Below are 22,953 nucleotides of genomic sequence, written 5' to 3'. Positions count from 1 at the left end.
ACATTTCCTACACACTTGTGTAGGTAAGTTACCTACACATTAGCTTAAAATACAGTGGGGGCCCACTTTGTTTGGGTGATCCAAACAATTCATTTGAATGGTCCTCACATAGATAGGGTGTCCACAAAAAATCAGATCCATAGGATCATCCCAACCGTACGATTTGTGGAGGTAAAATGGATGTGTATAAACCTTCACAAATTAGTCCATTTTTTGCCTCCATAGTTTGAATGGTTAGGATGATCCTATGGATCTGATTTTTTGTGGACACCCTATCTATGTGAAGACCATTCAAATGAATTGTTTGAATCACCCAAACAATGTGGGCCCCCACTGTTTTTTAAGCTAGTGTGTAGGTAACTTACCTACACAAGTGTGTAGGAAATGTTCTCTCATATATATATATATATATATATATATATATATATATATATATATATAGAGAATAGAGTTCCTAAGGTGTCACCTCATATAGCTTATATGAGGTGGCGCTTAAAAACATAAGGGGCCTACTTTGTTTGGATGATCCAAAGCATTCATTTGATAGGCCCTCACATAGATAGAGTGTGCTCAAAAAACGAACTTCATAGGATCATCCTAACCCTTCCATTTGTGGAGGTTGAAATGAATGGTATAATCCTCCATAAATTTGCCCATTTTTAACCTCCATAAATGGAAGGGTTAGGATAATCCTATGGACCTGATTTTTTGTAGGCACTATATCCATCTAAGGGCCTTTCAAATGAGTGGTTTGGATCACCCCAAAAATGTGGGCCCCTTATGTTTTGTGAGCGCCACCTCATATAAGCTATATGAGGTGACACCTTAGGAACTCTATTCTCATATATATATATATATATATATATATATATATTAACAAAGTACCCATCAATATTATTAATATACATATTTTAATGAAAGTTAGATTGTCGAAAGCTAAAACCAAGAGTGCTTTCCCACACGAAAACAGAACTTCCAACACTTGTACGCAACCAATGATACCTAACCACAACAGTATTTGTTGTGGCTTTCCAACTGGTAAAGGGGGGTGAACTTACCCTTCAATGGGGTGAATTTATCACCACCCTAAATTTATAATCTCAATGAATGTGTGCTGATTTCATGTTTTGTCTTCACGAAACAGGGACATATGCAGCCATTGAATCTCCATTTCTGCTTATCTTTGTCCTCCCAAAAGTCCCATTAAATCTCCATATTTTTCTAACTTTGTCCTCCCAAAAGACCACATAATTCAAAGTTCAGCCCCCTTTGTAGCCATCACCAGCAATGACATCATTGCTTATATATTATTAGTAGAATAAAAAATTGGACGGTATCTGTCCGTTCTATGGGTACGGATATGAGTGTCGAAATCCAACATGGGTATCTGAGTGTCAGATTTGGCTAACCTCAAATTTTTATTTTTATTTTGAAAAATATCGATATTTATTCATAAATCCAAATTACAAAAGCATGTAACCAGGGAACAAGATGTCCGCCCCCATCCATACATGTCCCAACCAGAACAAAAGAAAAGTGGAAGTAGAAAAGCGCTAAGCCGGTGCTACAGCCGCGTCGTCAAAAACCACATCCGTGTCTCCAAGAAGAACTCCGCCTGGGGGACAGGGAGGGGCGAATGAGTCGAACCCAGTCTCGAAACTTGTTCACAATCCCGGCTAATCTCCACGGACCAGCACACCGATTTGCCGCCCATGCGATTACGTTAGTGGAGTCGCCTTCGACAATTAAGGGACCAAGATTATGAGTGGCATACCACCTCAAACCGAACAGCAAAGCTTTTGCCTCTGCTAACCTCAAAAAATGTATTTGTGGATTCGGCTAATTTTAATAACTTTACATGATGATGTGATTATATATTGGGAATTTTGGTAGGTTAAGTAAATCTAACGTTTTATTTCCATATAAATAATTTACTGATAGATAACTCAAAATATGTGATTTTTTTATTTTCAAATGATTCTACTTTTGCCCAAGCACTCTCACCTTTGGAGTTCTGATGGCATTCAGTGCATTAGTGCATTTGTGCTGGTATGATCACATCCAACTCAAAACATGTTATAATTGTAATTTTTATGCAATATTTAGAAAAAATAGTTTAAAGAGATCTAGACGTGTGCAGTGAATCCTAAAATATTCGAATCCGACATGTGTCCAGCATGGGTATTTCACCAATTCGGAAGAATTCATGTAACATAGGTATGGTGTTTGTGACTGACTGAAAGTTTCTGTGATGTTTCTGAAGGTTGGTGGGTGCCTCTAATGTTGCTGGAATTTCTACTGCTCAAATCTCATTTAAAGCCAGTGGAAAATGGTGAGTATAGATTTCTATTGTGTTTTTTTTCCCTCTGAGCCATGGTTTTCTGAAATTTGGGGATGATGCAGTGGAGAACATGAAGTTCGGTGTGTGAAAAGAAAATTGTTGCTTGAAACCCTTGTAAAGGAGCTGCCTCATGACACAATCAGGTTTGGCTCCAAGGTGATTTCCATTGAGGTAACAGGGAACTTAAAGCTGGTGCATTTAGCTGATGGATCTATTCTCAAAACTAAGGTCATAATGTGTAACAATCTAGTTAGCATCAGTAATAGGGAATTTCACTATGGTGTTTTCATTATCTCTTATTTAGGGAAATCTCAGACCTCGCAATGGCGAGAGCCTCGTGCACTGGGCCGCCCTTTTTTACAGTTCAATGTTTGACAAATTTCATACATAAGTTACTATGATTGAATTAGCCATTAGACATTTCCATGTTCTACACTTTCAGGTCTTGATAGGGTGTGATGGAGTGAACTCTGTGGTAGGCAAATGGCTGGGTCTCCAAAAACCAGCATTTGCGGGGCGCTGGTCAGTAAGGGGACTTACAGAGTTTCCTGATGGTCATGGTTTCAGGCCCGAGTTCTTATAGTATTTCGGTGATGGCTTTCGGTCTGGTTTCTTACCTTGTGCCGAAAAAACCATTTATTGGTTCTTCACTTACTCGCCTTCTCCCGAAAGTAAGCCTTTCTGAACTTGGATTATACTATTCACTGACATATATGCATATATCAAGTCTTTTTTCACTGGTTCCTGAATTTCTAGAGTTTGTTTTTTACGATAGACAAAGGCAAGGAAGAAAGTGCATATGTGGAGGTGCAGAGGTACCTCTGTTTTGTATTGATTTGATCTTCACCATTAAGAATGTCAGGATTTAGTGGAACCACCATCTGTTTTTTGTGGAGTGGAGGTAGGTTCCTCGGTTTGGACTGAACCACTACAAAATAGCGGGTGCATTATCTCTACTATCTTTCTCTATTTGTATTGTATGCATCTTGTGTTTGATTGTTAAATTTGTTAATGAAGTTCTAATTTTTAATTAATCTTCTTAAAAGAGTAAATTTTCTAAAACCCAATTCACCCCCCACCCCCTCCTCTCAGGTTGCCATACCCGGGCCTCATAGTATTTTCAATTGGTATCAAAGCTAAAGGCTCTTAGGAAAAGATGTTTCAAAACCTAAACGAGAAAAGATTTTTTGGCAAACCCCAAAAAAATGGGATATGTGGTAGGCCACTCAATCTCTACTCCTTCATCTTTCGATGGAACCAAGTATAGGGAATGAAAAACCCATATGAGGCTCTATTTGGAATTTTTAGATATTGAGATTTGGCAAGTAGTTAAAAATGGATTTTTAATTCCTCACAAGAAATAGGGGAGACTAATTTTAAAATGATTTATTTAAATTTGAAAGCCATGAATGCAATTTGTTGCTCCTTTCCTCCGAATATCGTGAAAATTTCTTCTTGCAAAAATGCTAAAGAAATTTGGGTTTCTCTTGAAAACATTTATAATAACAATGTGTCTCTTTGGATAAAAATAAGAATCTAAAAATTCAATTTCCGATTTGAATAATGAAATAGAAAATTTGAAAATGGAAATTGATTTAATCTCATCAAGAAATGAAAATTTGATTCAAGCTGATCAAGAACTAACAAAGGAAGATATAAACTTGATTAAAAAAAATATAAATCTTTAGAAAAAGAAAATGAAAAATAAAAAATGGATTCATCTCATGGAATCAAAGTTTTGAAAGAAGAAATAGATGAGATGAAAACAAAAAATAAAAAATTGGTTTTTGAAAACCAAAACTTACAAGAAAAATAATAACCATGAGCGGCAACAGCTATCTTCCATATGTCTTGCCCAGCTCATTATGTCCTCCATAGCTGATTTAGTAGATGCAAAAGCTGAAAAATCTTTGACCGGTAACAATTCCATGTTTTTGGGGGTACAATGTATGATAGACTAGAAAATTTTCCATCTATAATGAGCTCATCAGCAACAACTATCTTCCTAGTTACTCTTCTACCTTTCGTGTACCACTTCCAATTCTTGAAATGTCTCTTGACCTCATACATTAGATGGAAAACACTTTGAAAACGGGATTCCGTGTGAAAAATAAAAACGGGAGTGATATGAGTGATGATTTTATCCCTTTCAAGATTTATTTATTGCTTTATGGGGATTTGAGCTTCCTTTCTTTTATCTTTTAGTGGACGTGGCTCCAACGGTCGAAGTCCGTTTTTTTAATTTCTTTTCACAAATCGTGATCCGATTTGCTAGCAGTGCTCTATACTAGATTATCTTGGTGCAAGAATCTCCAAGCATCGGCTTCAAAATCATGTACGTTTAATAGCCACCGGCCCACTTCACCGAGGATCATGTCTCCTCCCCTGAGTGCTGCTGTTACCAGCATTTGCACCTGGCTTTTCACTGAACTCAATCAGTTCAAACTCTGTAATTCACAATTAATCATCGAAGAGGTCGTGATTTCAGGTCGAACGGGCCAGCCTGTTAAAGTATAAAAGATAAAAATAACGCCATCTCCAACAGCTTAAGCTTTTGGAGTAATTGGTTATTTTGCATGGTATGAGAGCAAAGGTCCTGGGTTCAAAACTCCTTGTTATTAAAAAATCTACATGTGATGGGCAACCCAAAAAAAGAAGGGCCACATGTGCCAAGTGTAGGCCTAGGCCAACCCTAAAAAAGAGGAGCCACACGTGAGGGGGAGTGTTATTAAAGTATAAAAGATTAAATAACTCCATCTCCAACAGCTTAAGCTTTTGGAGTAATTGGTTGTTTCTCACAGCCATTGCAGACGTAACTAGTTGAGCTAGATTTACTAACAGAGCAGTACATTCTTTCATTTTTTTTTTTGTAGTACTTTGATTTCAACGACTGCCAAATGCATTTTTATTTATTCATTCTGTGTGTTCTTGATGGTACAATGAACTTTTGATTTGATATAGTAGCTCTGTATAAAAAAATGCATATAAATCCTCTATTGGGCTAAATTGGTGTGCTCAACGTATATTTGAATTAGGGCTGCAACTCGGGTCGGGCGGGTCGGGTTTTGGAGAACCCAACCCTACCCGAGAAATATCTCGGGTCGGGTCGGGTCGGGTTTTTTTTCGGAAAACCCACGATTCCCAAACCCGGCCCTACCCATGATAAATCTCGGATCGGGACGGGTTGGGTCGGTTTTTTTCACGTTGATGCAATTTTTTAAGGAAAATTCTTGTTTGGCAAGGCAACTCAACTCATAGAAGTAGAAATTACACTCACATTACACTTGAATCAAACAATGATGTAATTACACTCACATTACACTTGAATCAAACAATGCCGTAATCAAACAATGTTGTAATTGCAATCAAACAATGCTGAATCAAACGCTTGAATCAACTCAACTCATAGAAGCAGAAATTACACTCACATACAATAACAGTGGGTGCGTGGGTTTTCACTTTAAACTTGTAACTAACAATAGAAAAAAATGTACATACTATAACTTATGTAACTCGGGTCGGGTCGGGTCGGGCCCCTTCAAACCCGGCTCGACCCGAAACCCATGAAACCTGAACCCGACCCAGGTTATTTTCGGGTCGGGTCGATGTGGGTCGGGTAAAGCCCGGCTCGAGTTGCAGCCCTAATTTGAATACCCTTTTGCTTTTGTTCACATCGAAAAAGTAGACTCAATAAAATCCAAATAAGTTTGCCTGTCCTGATCTTATTGGGGCCCAACTAGATAAGCTTGGACTCGTAGATTATCATAATATTGATGAAAAGAATTATATGTCTCAATGATTGTGTGCTGATTTCATGTGTTTTGTCTTCATGAAACAGGCACATTTCCAGCCATGAATCTCCATTTCTTTTAATCTTTGTCCTCCCAAAAAACCCATTAAATCTCCATATTTTTTTTAACTTTGTCCTCCCAAAAGACTAAATAATTCAAAGTTCAGCCCCCCTTTGTAGCCATCCCCAGCAATGACTTCATTGCTTACTTCATGGTGATATTTTCACCTATTTATCATCATCTTCTTCTTCCTCTCTGTTACAGGAAAAGTTAGAATATGGAGATCATTGAAGATATTGTTATTGTGGACGCCGGACTAGAGAATGTGTGCTGATTTCATGTTTTGTCTTCACGAAACAGGCACATATGCAGCCATTGAATCTCCATTTCCGCTTATCTTTGTCCTCCCAAAAGTCCCATTAAATCTCCATATTTCCCTAACTTTGACCTTTCAAAAGACCACATAATTCAAAGTTCAGCCCCTTTGTAGCCATCACCAGCAATGACAGCAATGACATCATTGCTTACTTCATGGGGATATTTTCACCTATTTATCATCTTCTTCTTCCTCTCTGTTACAGGAAAAGTTGGAATATGGAGATCATTGAAGATATTGTTATTGTGGGCGCCGGGATAGCGGGACTTGCCACCGCGTTAGGACTTCACAGGTGAGCAAAAACCACTGATGTGCTTTCTGGATTCACTTCTTGTTGTAAGAAATTATATCAGCTGACAAATTGGTCTGATGATCTGATTGTGATCATCAATTTTGTAGGATGGGATTAAAAAGCTTGGTTTTGGAATCTTCAGACAGCTTGAGGATTACAGGGTTCGCGTTTTTGACATGGACCAATGCCTGGAGGGCATTGGATGCTCTTGGAATTGGCAGTTCCCTCCGGCAAGAACATCTGCCACTTCAAGGGTAACTACTGCTATTATAAATCTGTTCTTATATTACTATAACATAATTTGGATGTGTCTATGCTGCATGGGTACAGAGTGTCGAAATCTGACATGAGTATTGAGTGTCGGATTTGGCTAATTTTAATTATTTTACATCATGATATGATTTATATATTGGGAATTTTGGTATGTTAAGTAAATCTGTTCTTATATATTATTAGTAGAATAAAAAATTGGACGGTATCTGTCGGTTCCAATGGTACGGATGTGAGTGTTGAAATCCAACATTGGTATCGAGTGTCAGATTTGGATGAACAAGATGTCCCCCTTCCATACAAGTCCCAACCAGAACAGAAGAAAGTAGAAAATCGCTAAGCTGGTGCTACAGCCGTATCGTCAAAAACCACGTCCGTGTCTCCAAGAAGAACTCCGGCCTTAGCTAAACCATCAGCCAGAGAATTGACTGATCTCCACCTGTGGGACAAGGAGGGGCGAATGAGTCAAATACGGCCTCGAATCTTGTTCACAATCCCAGCTAATCTCCATGGACCAGCACGCTGATTTGCCGCTCGTGCGATTATGTTAGCGGAGTCGCCTCGACAATTAGGGGACAAAGATTATGAGTGGCATACCACGTCAAACCGAACAGCAAGGCTTTTCCCTCCGCTAACCTCAAATAATGAATTTGTGGATTCGGCTAGTTTTAATAATTTTACATGATGATATGATTATATATTGGGAATTTGGGTAGGTTAAGTAACTATAATGTTTCGTTTCCATATTAAAAATTTAGGGAGATGATATTTTCATCCCCTCTGCAGTACGCATTCGCCCCCCTTATAACATGAACAATGGGCAACTTTAACGTGTTTTGATGTCAAATAACGTTAAAAGGGGACGAATGCATACTGCATCGGGGTGAAAATATCATTGCCCAAAATTTACTGATCGATAACTAAAAAGAAGTGATTTTTTTCTTTTGAAATGTTTCTACTCTCGCCCAAGCACTCTCAACTTTGGAGTTCTGATGGGGATCCAATACACTGGTATGATCACATCTAACTCAAAACATGTGATAATTGTAATTTTTTTTGCAATACTTAGAAAAAATAGATTAAAGAGATCTAGACGTGTGTGTGATTTGAAGACTGACTCAGTTTCTGTGATGTTTGTGAAGGTTGGTGGGTGGCTCTACTGCCACTGGACTTTCTACTGCTCAAATCTCAATTAAAGCCAGTGCAAAATGGTGAGTATAGATTTCTATTGTGTTTTTTTTTTCTCTGAGTTATGTTTCTCTGAGATTTAGGGATGATGCAGTGGAGACCATGAAGTTCGGTGTGTGAAAAGAAAACTGTTGCTTGAAACCCTTATAAAGGAGCTGCCTCGTGACACCATCAGGTTTGGCTCCAAGGTGGTTTCCATTGAGGTAACAGGGAACTTAAAGCTGGTGCATTTAGCTGCTGGAACAATTCTCAAAACTAAGGTAATAATGTGTATCCATCTAGTTGGCATCAGTAATAGGGAATTTCAGTATGGTGTTTTTATTTTTTGAAAGATGACCTTTAATTAACAAAAGAGGGTTACATTGAAGGGGAATTTCACTATGGTGTTTTCATTATCTCTTATTTAGGGAAATCACAGCTCAATGTTTAACAAATTTCATACATAAGTTACTATGATGGAATTAGCCATTAGCCATTTCCTTGTTCTACACTCTCAGGTCTTGATAGGGTGTGATGGAGTGAACTCTGTGGTTGGCAAATGGCTGGGTCTCCAAAAACCAGCATTTGCGGGGCGCTGGTCAGTAAGGGGACTTACAGAGTTTCCTGATGGTCATGGTTTCAGGCCTGAGTTCTTACAGTATTTCGGTGATGGCATTCGGTCTGGTTTCTTACCTTGTGACGAAAACACCATTTATTGGTTCTTCACTTACTCGCCTTCTCCCGAAAGTAAACCTTTCCAAACTTGGATTATACTATTCACTCACATATATGCATATATCAAGTCTTTTTTCACTGGTTTCTGAATTTCTAGAGTTTGTTTTTTATGATAGACAAAGGCAAGGAAGAAAGTGCATCTGAGATGAAGGAGTACGTGCTGAGCAAGCTTGGGAATGTGCCTCAAGAAGTAGCGAGTGTGGTAGAAAAGAGCAAATTGGATGCTGTCATTGCCTCTCCATTGAGATTCAGGTGGCCATGGCACTTGTTGTGGGGAGATATTTGCAAGGGGAATGTCTGTGTAGCTGGCGATGCGCTTCATCCCATGACGCCGGACCTTGGCCAGGGAGCGTGCTCGGCCTTAGAAGATGGCGTTGTTCTGGCGAGGTGCCTCGGAGAGGCTCTGTTGGAAAAGCCCAGAGGAGGAGCAAAGGAAGAAGAAGAATATGAAAGGATAAAAAAGGGCATGGATAAGTACGCAAGGGAAAGAAGGTGGAGAGGAATTGAACTTATCACAACAGCTTATGTGTTGGGTTGGATACAACAGAGTGATGGGAAAGTGATAAACTACTTGAGGGATAAATGGTTGTCTAAAGGAATGGCAGAGATGCTTTTGAAGAAAGCTGATTTTGATTGTGGGAAACTCTATAGCCCTATATGATTGGGCTGTTTACACAGTTAAATCATCAGTATAATAATCATATGTAGTTTTGTCATATTTGGTCACTTTTGTTCTATACCTGTATGTGTTTAGTGTCTTATTTAATTTTCAAGAGCGGGAAAATAATCTTTGACACTCCAAAGACACTTTCGCTAACCAGTCTCATCACTCAGAATAATATGGCATTGGAGGAAACTCTAGCCAACGAAGGATGTATGTTGATCATCTGAGAATCAATATAAAATGGGAAAGTTCCTTGAAAATTGTGTTTATCTTGGAGAAACTACTACTTGGCAAAATGGCGCCCCTACATTACGCGGTAAGCAAATTTGCATAGATTCGTGAAACACGCCCTGTTTTGCAACACATCCGCCCTTTCATTTGCAGTGTGCCTTCTGTGGACGATTATCGGACGGATCGTTCTCACAATATCCTAAATTTCCAATATATAATTTTGCAGAAGCCATGGCCCTTTTGAATTGCCCAAAGCCCAGGAGATTACATTCGATGAATCGCCCTCAACGATCAGGGGTTTAGAAAAGTGAGATACGTGCCATTGTAAACCAAACAAGAGTGCTCTCACTTCTGCCTCATTTGCGTCGCATTTCCAATGGGACCGGAGTATGACATCAGTAAATCCCCCTTTTCGTCCCTTAATATTCCGCCCACCCAATAGACACCAAGAAGAAAATTTGACCACAATAACAATAAGAAGAGTTAATTGTATTACCTTAGGCAGTACATTTCCCCCTTGATGCAGACCTTTGCTGTATAAATGAAGCTCTCAGCCTTATGGTATGAGCTCCTCCTTATAGACAAATGAAGTATCAAGCTAGCTTCATGACAGGTCAACATACCAGAAGAGAAAGGACATCATAATTTATTTATTTTTGAATGGTAGAAAGGACATCATAATTACACAGACCAGCTCTAGCATGCTCATGCACGAACGCCAGCCAAGAGCGGAGTTGGATTTTCCTGTAAAAGAATTGATAGTATGTATACAGAAATCCAGTTTCTACAAATCCATATTAATCGGGCAATGGAATATCAGGATCTTTAGGATCTAAAGTCCGGGAACGCCAGAAGGAATAAGTGAATATATAGCACTTTAGTCTCAGAAGCAGAGCTTCTTAAGAATCCTTGAAAAATTGATAAAGAAAAATACACCTTGAAGTAGGGATGCAATATACCTTCTGAAATAAAGTGTTCGATTGCATCGAATCCACCCAAAAATCCGCCCAAAGTTATAATTAACAAACCGATATCTTCTGTAACGGCATCAGCCCCTGCCTTCCATCATCCTCCAATACTCCTAAGACGCAAAACCAAGTCATTTTCACCAGTCTTCTTCAGGTGTTCAACTATCCTATTAACATAAGGGGCTCTCAGTCGAATTCCTCTCTCAACCATTACATCAATCAGAGTTGCAGCTTCAACCAAATGATCCTGTTCACAAAGCCCGGCTAAAAGAACAGAGTAAACATCCGAATCAACAGCCGACAAACAATCTTTCTCCATTTCATAATACCAACTAAACCCATCAAGAGATCGCCCATCGAGACAAACTTCTTTAACCAAAGTGCTACTCGCCAATCCATCCGGCCTAACCCCATCAGCCAACATCCTCCTCACAAGGTTCTCCGCTTCCCCCACACTTCTCAATCTCAACAATGACACCACCATTGAACTATAACACTGACTACTCGAAAGACTTCCTTCTCCCACAATTCTATCAATCACCTTATGAGCATCCCCTACATATCCTTCTTTACAAAGACCATCGAGAAGAGTACAAACTGTGACTCGATTCGGAACACACCCATGCTTCCCCATTCGATCCAAAACCTCCACCGCCTCTTTTGCTCTCCCCTTCTCGCAAAAACTCTGAATCAACGTCGTGTAAGTAACAACATTCGGCGCACAGTCACCATCACTCCTTTTCTCCATCTCACTCAACAATTCCATCCCCATCTCCATCCTCTCACCCTGACAAAACCCTTCAAGCAACGCCGAATAAACAACTACATTCCTCAAACACCCCCATTTAGGCATTTCATTGAACACCCAGCGGGCGTCCTCTAATCGACCCACATTACAAAATCCTTTAATCATGGCAACACAAGTGATCATATCTGGGTATAATCCAATCATCCCCATCTCCCCCATCAACCCCTCTGCAACACCCATATCGTTTTTCTCTGCGAAAAGTCTGATTAGTACATTATAAGAGGCAGTATCTGGCCTACAATTGAATTCCCCCATCCTTTTAAGAAACCCTAATGCCAGCTCAGCCAGCTTTGCTTCTTGACAGAGATTGAATATCACTTTGAATGTTTTGACTGAAACCCATGACATATCTCTTTTGTAATCATCCAAAATGTGGGTTAGGGTTTCTGGGTATTGAGAAATTTTGAGAAATTCAGAGGCTTTACTGTACATTAAATGGCTGTGTCTGTAATTGGATTGTTGGCCGGCCCAGATGAAGAACCGGAGGGCGAGAGACCGGTCTAGAGATTATTTTTGTAAGACTTTTTCGACTGAGGATGCGTCTAAGTTTTTGCTCGTCTCACTGAGAGTTTTCTCGAGATTTTTTTCAGAAGGGTTTTTCTGTAAGAGGTTCCAGTAGCTCTCAGCTGCGGTTGTGAGGTTTTTGGAAAGATGGAGATGAGATAGAGATCGAGAGATTGAATGGACGGCCATGATTTTACTGAAAAAAAATGTAAATGTTGATGGAATGGGGAATTGAAAATGAATAAAGGAAAATTAGGGATTTGGGGAAGATCTCACCGATGAGAGAGGAGCGATAACGGGAGGATATGAAGGAGAATCCGAATCTGCCATTACAAATTTGAGTATGTAATGATGCTTGCATGATCTGGATCGTTCATATCAGGGGCAACCCCTTACTTATGGCAAGTTGTAAATAAGTCCATTCGATCATTTATTCGTAGGTACGTCCCACCATTTGGCACCTCTGTTTTGATCGTGGTTTTAAATTTCGGTTTCGGTACAAATTTCGGCCTCGGCCAAAACTGAAATTTCGGTTGAAATCCAGTAAAAAGATAGGAAATGTCGTTTCTTTGGGGCCGAAATTTGGTACATTTCGGATATTTCGGTTTCAGTCTTGACTTTCGGTCAAAATTTAAAATCATGGTTTTGATCACATGCGACCCCACTATCTTATAAACATTCATATCATGGACCCCGAATACTAGTATCTACTACAATAAATGGTTCTGGAATGGTTCTCTCTGTTTGGGTTCAATTTCATTTTTTCCTTTCTAAGTTTTCAAATTTATGACATTTTCCTGTTTCAATTAATTTTTAATTCTTCGCTTCTCTATTTCTGTTGGATTTTCCTTTTGGGTAGCTTTATTTTCTACTCATGGATTTTGGTTTGTTGATGAGATTTACATATAATTAGATGGTGTGCACCATGTTATAGATAGGATTTTAACCGATTGGCCCCAATCTACTGATTAATTTGTGAACAAGAAATTATAATAAGTATTTTGGGTTTTGAGCATGCGCGGTTCATCCGAGGGAGACGGCAAAGCAACATGGCTGGTGATTTTCTTTAAAACAGTAAGTTCCTTCTGGCACAGATAAATGTTCATTGTGGTAGGGTAGAGGAGAGGGGAAATGTTTCACCAGAAATTTGAGCACGCTAGGCACAGGTCACTTGGGTTTCTCCCAAAGGTGATTTGGATTAACGCTGTAGTTTTTTCTAACAACATGTCTTCTTTATGTTTAGATGATTCTCCTGCTATAATCTTTTTTTTTTAGCCTGTGCCTCGCAGACGCAGCTGGATTGTGGATTCATTACCTGGAAAAATACAATTATCCACAGATTGAGATTAGAAAAGCTGAACCCGGGCCTATTTCTGTTCTTAATGGAGCTCTTTTTCAACGACTCAAGTGGTTTTGATGAAGTGAAAGATTCAAGGATAAGTAGAAACATTTAACTATCACTAATGATATCAACCAAGTACAAAGAATTCATTAATTAATTAAACCCATCCAATAAAAACATAATGGGGCGACGGCACTTGAAAATTAAGGGGGACAATTGCCCCCCTTATTTTTTTGGGAAAAAAAATCGGGATAGTGGCATTTTTTTGGAAAAAAAAATCGGGATAGCTCAATAATCGTAAATAAACTAAAAAAGACAGTTTAGTGAATTTGGGCTGCATTTTTTGCGTCTGCGATTTTTGGCTGGGTCCCACTTGTCAGCAACGGTTAAACCCACCCCCCCAAAAAAAAGAAGCAAATGTTTTATTTTTCAATGCATTTTCTTATCTTTCGAACCCTAGCTTTATTGCTTTAATATCTTTGAAATTTGAAACCCTAGATGAAGCAATGAAGAAGCCCGTAACCGGTTCCGAGGTGATTTTTCTTTCACTGCTCTCTCTCTCTCTCTTTTTGTAGCTTGGGTTTCATTTTTTTGGTGGGGTTTATTTGCTCTCTCTCTCTCTCTCTCTCTCTTAAAGTTTCATTGGCATTTTGTCTTCTTTTTTTTGCTTTGTTCTCTGTAGACTAAAATTTATGGGTGTTTATGTTGTTATCTGTTAGAACATCTGTAGAGTTGATTTTGAGATCTGTAAGGGAAGTTGTTTTTTTTTCCTGAATTTGAAAGAGATTTTCTTTATGGAATTTGAGCAAAAATGGAAAATAAGATGCTAGGGCTAGTTTTACTGTTTTGTGCTTTTCTGGTCTCATGTTTATTTCCTGATTTTTAACAAATAATCTTGTCTGATTTCGGCTGTTTAATCCAATTGGGTGCAATTTGTGAGAATTGCACATTTGCAATTTTGCATCCAAAGTGCAATTTTGTGAGACTTGTGTGTAATTTTCATGTGGGTTGTTTTTTGTTAAGCCATTGAGCTTTAGGAATTGTATTTGTTTTTTTCTTTCTTCTTTTTGGGAATGGAGAGGGGTGGAAGGATTAAAATGATCTTGACACCTGATTTCAGCCTAGAATTGGGGTCTTTATAACCCAAAAGTGCAATTTTGTGAGACTTGTGTGTAATTTTCATGTGGGTTTTTTTTTTTGTTTAAGCCATTTTGCTTAAGGAATTGCATTTGTTTTTCTCTTGTTTCTTTTTGTGAATGGATAGGGTTGAAGGGGTTAAAATGATCTTGGCATCTCAGTTTAATTTTAATCTTATCTGTCAATCTGTTATACGTTTGTCCGGGTCTTGGAGTAGAAATAGGAAATTGTTTCAGTTATGGAGTATTGATAATTAAATATTTTTGTGATATAGTGATAAAAGTTCTTTGTCTCAAATGGCCGTAGTTATACGTTATGTAGATAAGTTTGAGCATGTGGTTGAGCGTTTGTTAGGTATTACTCACGTTCCCAACACCACTGCTACATCTCTTAAGGAAGAAATTGAAGCATTATTGGCCAAGCATAAATTGAGCATATCGAGACTTCGTGGTCAAGGATATGATGGAGCAAGTAATATGCAAGGGAGTTTAATGGTCTGAAAGCACTAATCTTGAAGGAGAATGAATATGCTTACTATGTTCATTGTTTTGCTCATCAATTACAGTTGGCATTAGTTGGTGTTGCAAAGAAAAATATGAACTTCTCCGATCTCTTTTTTTTAGTTACAAATGTAGTAAATGTGGTGGGGGTTCTTGTAAGCGCCATGATATTCTTCAGGAGATTCAACTTGCCAAAATTAAGGAAGCATTTGAAAATGGTGAGCTTTCAAATGGACAAGGACTTAATCAAGAGACCACACTCAAACGTGCGGGGGATACACGTTGGAGCTCACACTATAGAACACTGGTTAGTTTGGAATATATGTTTTCCTCTATTCTTGATGTACTTGATCTTATTGTCAAGGATATAAAGTTAAGTTCAGATCAAAGACATGAAGCACATAATCTCTTGAAATCATTGCAAACTTTTGAATTCGCATTTTTCCTTCATTTGGTGATAAGTTTATTGGGAATTACAAATGAATTGTCGCAAGCATTGCAAAGGAATGATCAAGATATTGTGCATGCCATGATATTAGTGAGAATATCAAAACAACGGCTACAATTGATGCGAGACAATGGATCGAATTCTTTGTTAGATGGCATTTCTTCAATTTGTGGCAAACATGACATAGAAGTCCCTAATATGGTTGATACTTATGTTGTTCCCGGAAGAGTGCGACAGCATCTAGAGAAAAGAACGATCTTGCACCATTTTCAAGTTGAGTTGTTTTTTCAAGTTATAGACTTGCAACTTCAAGAGCTCAATAGTCGTTTCAATGAAGCAAATACAGAGTTGCTTTTATGTGTGGCATGTTTGAATCCAAGTGATTCATTTTCTGCATTTGATAAAGAGAAGTTGATTCAACTCTCTAAGTTTTATCTAAAAGAATTTCCAGAAGTTCAGGATTCTACAAAAGAATTAGACAACCAACTTGAAACATATATTCTTGATATGAGGTCGAATACTCACTTTGTGAATTTGAAAGGAAATGGTTGAGAAGGGAAAGCATGCCTTGTATCCACTTGTTTACAAGCTCATCACATTGGTACTAATCTTACCAGTTGCAACTGCAACCGTTGAGAGGGCCTTTTCTGCCATGAAGATCTTGAAGAATCGATTACGCAGTAGAATGTCGGATCAATTTATGACTGATTGCTTGATTCCATATGTTGAGAAGGCTATTTTTGATAACATCGATGATGAGACAATCATGTGTCGTTTCCAAAAAATGAGACCACGTCGAGGAAGCCTATAAAATTTTCTTATGGGTCATGTTATTAGGTTTTGCATTCTAAAATTGTAAGATGTCATTTTTGTTTACCTCAATGTATGTTAGTGATGGAATATATATGAGGGTTTTTTTGGAAATTATAACATTGCTTTCATTTGTTTGGAGAAAAGAAAATTACTATAATTTTTGTCCCCCTTGTGCAAAATTTCTGGCATCGCTCTTGGGTTGGAGTATGGTGAATCTGACCTTGCAGAAGAGACAACAGAACTTATAACCCGTCGTTTTGATAATACTCTTACTCTTGCAAAAGCTACACTCCTTTCCATTTTTCAATGGCTCATTTCGCCTTCCATTCAAGTGCACTACCTTAATTTTGTTCAAACTGTAGGGCTGCACCAAATTAATGATATATATATATATATATATATATATATATATATATATATATGGAGAGAGAGAGAGAGAGAGAGAGAAGTGTAGCTACACTGACGGCTTAAAATACAGTGGGCCCCACATTGTTTGGGTGATGCAAACCATTCATTTGATGGGCCCTCACATAGATAGGGTGTGCCCAAAAAATCAGCTCCATAGGATCATCCCAACCCTACGATTTGTGGAGGCAAAAATGGACGTGCAAAACCTTCACAAATCTGTCCATTTTTGCCTCCACAGTTTGAAGGGTTGAGATCATCCAATGGAGCTGATTTTTTGGGCACACCCTATCAATGTGAGGTCCTATCAAATGAATGGTTTGGATCACCCAAATAATGTGGGCCCACTGTATTTTAAGCCGTCGGTGTAACTAAGTTAGCTACACGTATTAACTCATATATATATATATATATTAACAAAGTACCCATCAATATTATTAATATACATATTTTATTTGAATAATTCCCATACCATGACAAAATCACAATTGATGTGTTGGTTGAGATCTTCCAATCGAACGACAAGATTACCACAATAATTCATTATCACCTGTGAAATATAATAATAAAAAGTTATAAATTATGCCGCTACATACCGTTAATACAAATATTTCATTTAAAACTTAATTAGTGTAGAGCTTTGCGTAAAATTCTCTCACAAAGTATTAGTGTAGAGCTTTGAATTCAAATGAACTGCCTTGAGCGTAACGGTTGCTCGGATTGGTCGCTTAATGGCGAGATTTCAATGATCGTATCTGGTCCCTCTTGATGGTCGGTACCGGTCTTGAGGAAATGTTGTGGATGACTTGTCATGGCTCGGTACTGACGATTCCTTGTACGAGTTTTTGTTGACCCGGTTGTATGTTAAGGTTTGGTCTGAAGGTCGGTACCGTGTATACCGATTTTACCCCCAACACTAGGATAAGTTCTCCCTAACATCTAAGAAGAGTCATAAGTCACTTTTTTTTTCTCTTTAAAGTTAGCTTGTCGAAAGCTAAAACCAAGAGTCCTAATGAAAGAGGGAGAAAAGCACGATGGCTTCTATTGTGACAGGTGCACAGCAAACAAAAAGAATAGCACATGTGCCCATAAATTCCAGAAAATGATATGAGACAACTAAAAATCTTCGGTTATTTTCAATCCCGACGTTTTTTTCAGCACGGGACCCGTTAGAAGTGCTTTCCCATACGAAAACAGAACTTCCAACACTTATACGCAACCAACAATTATATGTAACCGCCTTGCAAAATTCAAGGCAACCACAACACTATTGGTTGTGGCTTCCCAACTGGTAAAGGGGGGTGAACTTACCCTTCAATGGGGTGAATTTATCACCACCCTAAATTTATAATCTCAGTGAATGTGTGCTGATTTCATGTTTTGTCTTCACGAAACAGGCACATATGCAGCCATTGAATCTCCATTTCTGCTTATCTTTGTCCTCCCAAAAGTCCCATTATTATATCCATATTTTCCTAACTTTAACCTTTCAAAAGACCACATAATTCAAAGTTCAGCCCCTCTGTAGCCATCACCAGCAATGACATCATTGCTTACTTCATGGGGATATTTTCACCTATTTATCATCTTCTTCTTCCTCTCTGTTACAGGAAAAGTTGGAATATGGAGATCATTGAAGATATTGTTATTGTGGGCGCCGGGATAGCGGGACTTACCACCGCGTTAGGACTTCACAGGTAAGTAAAAACCACTGATGTGCTTTCTGGATTTAGTTCTTGTTGTAAGAAATTATATCAGCTGACAAATTGGTCTGATGATCTGGTTGTGCTCATCAATTTTGTAGGACGGGATTAAAAAGCTTGGTTTTGGAATCTTCAGACAGCTTGAGGATTACAGGGTTCGCGTTTTTGACATGGACCAATGCCTGGAGGGCATTGGATGCTCTTGGAATTGGCAGTTCCCTCCGGCAAGAACATCTGCCACTTCAAGGGTAACTACTGCTATTATAAATCTGTTCTTATATTAGTAGAACAGAATTCGGATGTGACTATGTTGCAATGGTACAGAGTGTCGAAATTTGACATGAGTATTGAGTGTAGGATTTGGCTAATTTTAATTATTTTACATGATGATATGATTTATATATTGGGAATTTTGGTATGTTAAGTAAATCTGTTCTTATATATTATTAGTCGAATAAAAAATTGGACGGTATCTGTCGGTTCCATGGGTACGGATTTGAGTGTTGAAATCCAACATTGGTATCGAGTGTCAGATTTGGATGAACAAGATGTCCCCCTTCCACACAAGTCCCAACCAGAGCAGAAGAAAGTAGAAAATCGCTAAGCTGGTGCTACAGCCGTGTCGTCAAAAACCACGTCCGTGTCTCCAAGAAGAACTCCGGCCTTAGCTAAACCATCAGCCAGAGAATTGACTGATCTCCACCTGTGGGACAAGGAGCGGCGAATGAGTCAAATACGGCCTCGAATCTTGTTCACAATCCCAGCTAATCTCCACGGACCAGCATGCTGATTTGCCGCTCCTGCGATTATGTTAGCGGAGTCGCCTCGACAATTAGGGGACAAAGATTATGAGTGGCATACCACGTCAAACCGAACAGCAAGGCTTTTCCCTCCGCTAACCTCAAATAATGAATTTGTGGATTCGGCTAGTTTTAATAATTTTACATGATGATATGATTATATATTGGGAATTTGGGTAGGTTAAGTAAATATAATGTTTCATTTCCATATTAAAAATTTAGGGAGATGATATTTTCATCCCCTCTGCAGTACGCATTCGCCCCCCTTATAACATGAACAATGGGCAACTTTAACGCGTTTTGATGTCAAATAACGTTAAAAGGGGACGACTGCATACTGCATCGAGGTGAAAATATCATTGCCCAAAATTTACTGATCGATAACTCAAAATAAGTGATTTTTTTTTTTGAAATGATTCTACTCTCGCCCAAGCACTCTCAACTTTGGAGTTCTGATGGGGATCCAATACATTGGTATGATCACATCTAACTCAAAACATGTGATAATTGTAATTTTTTTGCAATACTTAGAAAAAATAGATTAAAGAGATCTAGACGTGTGCAGTGAATCCTAAAATATTGGAAACATGGGTACTTCACCAATTCGGAAGAATCCATGGAACATAGATAATGGTGTGTGTGATTTGAAGACTGACTCAGTTTCTGTGATGTTTGTGAAGGTTGGTGGGTGGCTCTACTGCCACTGGACTTTCTACTGCTCAAATCTCAATTAAAGCCAGTGCAAAATGGTGAGTATAGATTTCTATTGTGTTTTTTTTTTCTTCTCTGAGTTATGTTTCTCTGAGATTTAGGATGATGCAGTGGAGACCATGAAGTTCGGTGTGTGAAAAGAAAACTGTTGCTTGAAACCCTTGTAAAGGAGCTGCCTCCTGACACCATCAGGTTTGACTCCAAGGTGGTTTCCATTGAGGTAACAGGGAACTTAAAGCTGGTGCATTTAGCTGATGGAACAATTCTCAAAACTAAGGTAATAATGTGTATCCATCTAGTTGGCATCAGTAATAGGGAATTTCAGTATGGTGCTTTTATTTTTTGAAAGATGACCTTTAATTAACAAAAGAGGGTTACATTGAAGGGGAATTTCACTATGGTGTTTTCATTATCTCTTATTTAGGGAAATCACAGCTCAATGTTTAACAAATTTCATACATAAGTTACTATGATGGAATTAGCCATTAGCCATTTCCTTGTTCTACACTCTCAGGTCTTGATAGGGTGTGATGGAGTGAACTCTGTGGTTGGCAAATGGCTGGGTCTCCAAAAACCAGCATTTGCGGGGCGCTGGTCAGTAAGGGGACTTACAGAGTTTCCTGATGGTCATGGTTTCAGGCCTGAGTTCTTACAGTATTTCGGTGATGGCTTTCGGTCTGGTTTCTTACCTTGTGACGAAAACACCATTTATTGGTTCTTCACTTACTCGCCTTCTCCCGAAAGTAAACCTTTCCAAACTTGGATTATACTATTCACTCACATATATGCATATATCAAGTCTTTTTTCACTGGTTTTTGAATTTCTAGAGTTTATTTTTTATGATAGACAAAGGCAAGGAAGAAAGTGCATCTGAGATGAAGGAGTACGTGTTGAGCAAGCTTGGGAATTTGCCTCAAGAAGTAGCGAGTGTGGTAGAAAAGAGCAAATTGGATGCTGTCATTGCCTCTCCATTGAGATTCAGGTGGCCGTGGCACTTGTTGTGGGGAGATATTTGCAAGGGGAATGTCTGTGTAGCTGGCGATGCGCTTCATCCCATGACGCCGGACCTTGGCCAGGGAGCGTGCTCGGCCTTAGAAGATGGCGTTGTTCTGGCGAGGTGCCTCGGAGAGGCTCTGTTGGAAAAGACCAGAGGAGGAGCAAAGGAAGAAGAAGAATATGAAAGGATGAAAAAGGGCATGGATAAGTATGCAAGGGAAAGAAGGTGGAGAGGAATTGAACTTATCACAACAGCTTATGTGTTGGGTTGGATACAACAGAGTGATGGGAAAGTGATAAACTACTTGAGGGATAAATGGTTGTCTAAAAGAATGGCAGAGATGCTTTTGAAGAAAGCTGATTTTGATTGTGGGAAACTCTATAGCCCTATATGATTGGGCTGTTTACACAGTTAAATCATCAGTATAATAATCATATGTAGTTTTGTCAAATTTGGTCACTTTTGTTCTATACCCGTATGTGCTTAGTGTCTTATTTAATTTTCAAGAGCAGGAAAATAATCTTTGACACTCCAAAGACACTTTCGCTGACCAGTCTCATCACTCAGAATAATATGGCATTGGAGGAAACTCTAGCCAACGAAGGATGTATGTTGATCATCTGAGAATCAATATAAAATGGGAAAGTTCCTTGAAAATTGTGTTTATCATGGAGAAACTACTACTTGTCAAAATGGCGCCATACAATGAAAAGGACTAAATGCCTTCCTTTTCTTCTCCTTCTTTAATTTTTGTTGTTTTTTCATCTCCACCACCGCCGGCGACCATCCCAACAACTCGAAAGAGGAGTAGCAGCAGGAAAAAAAGGGGGAAGAGGATGAAATGAGGAAGAGGGGGAAAGAGGATGAAAGGAGGAAGAGGGGGAAAGAGAAGAAGTGATGCTGGAAAAATGGGAAAGAAGAGGAGGAAGGAAAAACAAAGAATTGAAGCCGGAAAAATGGAAAAAAAAAAAAAAGGAGAGGAAAAAGAACAAGAGGGAGATTTGGGTTTGATTCGGTGAGATTTGAGTTCGACCAGGTGAATTTGGGTCCGACCAGGTTAATTTCAAAATTGACCAATTCAGACCCAAATCTCACATATAAGAATTGAAGAGCACAGACAAACACTATTAATTTTTTATTTTTTATTTTTTTAATTTTTTAAAGTTGACTTTTATTAATCCTTAGAATCTGAGGAGGGGACAAGATGTCCCCATCCATAATACATACTCCAGCCCAATACACTTACTGTAATTGAGTATTAGTATCGAATTAAGACTGCCCATCCCCAATTTCCCCTGCATTACCCGGTAAGCAAATTTGCATAGATTCGTTAAACACACCCTGTTTTGCAACACATCCGCCCTTTCATTTGCAGTGCGCCTTCTGTGGACGATTATCGGACGGATCGTTCTCACAATATCCTAAATTTCCAATATATAATTTTGCAGAAGCTATGGCCCTTTTGAATTGCCCAAAGCCCAGGAGATTACATTCGATGAATCGCCCTCAACGATCAGGGGTTTAGAAAAGTGAGGTACGTACCATTGTAAACCAAACAAGAGTGCTCTCACTTCTGCCTCATTTGCGTTGCATTTCCAATGGGACCGGAGTATGACATCAGTAAATCCCCCTTTTCGTCCCTTAATATTCCGCCCACCCAATAGACACCAAGAAGAAGATTTGACCACAATAACAATAAGAAGAGTTAATTATATTACCTTAGGCATTAAATTGTCTCCTTGATGCAGACCTTATGCTGTATAAATGAGCTCTCAGCCTTATGGTATGAGCTCCTTATAGACAAATGAAGTATCAAGCTAGCTTCATGACAGGTCAACATACAAGAATAGAAAGGAAATCATAATTAAAACAGACCAGGTCTCGCACGCTCGTGCACGAACACCGGCCAAGAGCGGAGTTGGATTTTCCTGTAAAAGAATTGATAGTAT

The 22,953-nt window shown here is 38.8% G+C and overlaps 1 protein-coding gene and 1 pseudogene across 6 annotated transcripts in view; one reads left to right on the top strand and one right to left on the bottom strand.

Annotated features, from left to right (window-relative positions):
* LOC143864188 (monooxygenase 2-like) overlaps positions 1-21,540 on the top strand; it is a 34,071-nt gene extending 12,531 nt beyond the window's left edge. Inside the window, exons 1-9 of one of the 6 annotated variants that reach the window (XM_077375071.1) lie at positions 6,188-6,492; positions 6,714-6,800; positions 6,908-7,054; positions 18,403-18,489; positions 18,597-18,743; positions 19,976-20,044; positions 20,118-20,283; positions 20,521-20,749; positions 20,854-21,540. In XM_077375071.1, coding sequence (XP_077231186.1) covers positions 6,727-6,800; positions 6,908-7,054; positions 18,403-18,489; positions 18,597-18,743; positions 19,976-20,044; positions 20,118-20,283; positions 20,521-20,749; positions 20,854-21,398 — 1,464 coding nt within the window. In that variant the 5' untranslated portion in view covers positions 6,188-6,492; positions 6,714-6,726 and the 3' untranslated portion in view covers positions 21,399-21,540. Of the gene's footprint in view, positions 1-6,187; positions 6,801-6,907; positions 7,055-8,212; positions 8,282-8,352; positions 8,519-8,755; positions 8,985-9,088; positions 9,897-13,909; positions 14,023-18,402; positions 18,490-18,596; positions 18,744-19,975; positions 20,045-20,117; positions 20,284-20,520; positions 20,750-20,853 lie in introns of those variants that run through there. The other 5 variants (XM_077375070.1, XM_077375069.1, XM_077375073.1 and 2 more) reach the window with 5 other exon arrangements.
* Positions 10,488-12,580, bottom strand: LOC143864192 (pentatricopeptide repeat-containing protein At5g47360 pseudogene; annotated as a pseudogene).
* Positions 21,541-22,953: the final 1,413 nt, after the last annotated feature.

This window comes from Tasmannia lanceolata, unplaced genomic scaffold, assembly GCF_043159265.1.
Source record: "Tasmannia lanceolata isolate RefF3 unplaced genomic scaffold, GAP_Taslan_0.1 ptg000048l, whole genome shotgun sequence".
NCBI classification, from domain to species: Eukaryota; Viridiplantae; Streptophyta; class Magnoliopsida; order Canellales; family Winteraceae; genus Tasmannia; species Tasmannia lanceolata.
This window is presented reverse-complemented; position numbering and strand designations above follow the sequence as displayed.